The following is an 863-nucleotide window of genomic DNA, read 5'->3' as shown; positions in this document are numbered from 1 at the left end:
CCCCCCCCCCCCCCTCTTTGGGACCGCGCTTTATCGCCGGACTGTAACGTCCCAAAAAATGTCCCAAAACTGCCCCAAAAAAGAATGAAGAATGTTTTCCAAAAATGTCCAAATAAAGCAACAAAATAGCACCAAAAAAAGACAAAAATTGCCCAAAAATATCCCCCAAAAAATGACAAATAATTCCAAACAAGTGAAATAAAATTCCTAAAAAAGCAAAAAAGTGACAATAATATCCCCACAAAGAAAGAAAAAATTTACAAAAAATTTACAAAAGAATTACAAAAAATTTACAAAACTGTACAAAAATGTACAAAAGTCTAAATTGATATCCCGAAAATGTCCCAAAAAGGTGACAAAATGTCCCAAAAACTGACAAAATATCCAAAATAATGTCACAAAAATGTAAAAATTACCCCAAACTTTTCCCCCCAAAAAACTGTCCCAACAAAGTGAAGAAATATCCCAAAAAATATTCCAAAAAAGCAACAACAGTATCCCAAAAAGTGAAATAAAATGATAACATGTAACATGGCGTGTTTCACCCCCCCGATAACCTGTTATGTTTTGGTCTGTTCCGACCTCAGCGCTCAAAGATTGCCGTCTTTGAGAAGATGTGGTCCTACATGCGGAGCGCGGACCCCTCGGTGTTCGTGAAGAACACCAACGAGGGCGTGAGCCGGGTCCGGAAGTCCAAGGGGAAGTACGCCTACCTGCTGGAGTCCTCCATGAACGAGTACATCGAGCAGAGGAAGCCCTGCGACACCATGAAGGTGGGCGGGAACCTGGACTCCAAGGGCTACGGGGTGGCCACGCCCAAAGGATCGCGCCTCAGGTACACGGGGCGGGGGGGGGGCGGGGGG

At 43.8% G+C, this 863-nt stretch overlaps 1 protein-coding gene across 1 annotated transcript; it reads left to right on the top strand.

The window, feature by feature from the left end:
• Positions 1-587: 587 nt before the first annotated feature.
• On the top strand, positions 588-835 carry LOC117940367 (glutamate receptor 2-like; the record flags this gene model as incomplete). Its single annotated transcript, XM_034865677.1, has 1 exon — positions 588-835. A coding segment is annotated over one exon (248 nt), but the record flags the coding sequence as incomplete, so codon positions are not given.
• Between the last annotated feature and the right edge of the window lie 28 nt (positions 836-863).

The sequence above is a fragment of the Etheostoma cragini genome, unplaced genomic scaffold (assembly GCF_013103735.1).
Source record: "Etheostoma cragini isolate CJK2018 unplaced genomic scaffold, CSU_Ecrag_1.0 ScbMSFa_2301, whole genome shotgun sequence".
Taxonomy (NCBI): domain Eukaryota; kingdom Metazoa; phylum Chordata; class Actinopteri; order Perciformes; family Percidae; genus Etheostoma; species Etheostoma cragini.
Note: the sequence above shows the minus strand (reverse complement) of the source record. Positions and strands in the feature narration are given on the sequence as shown.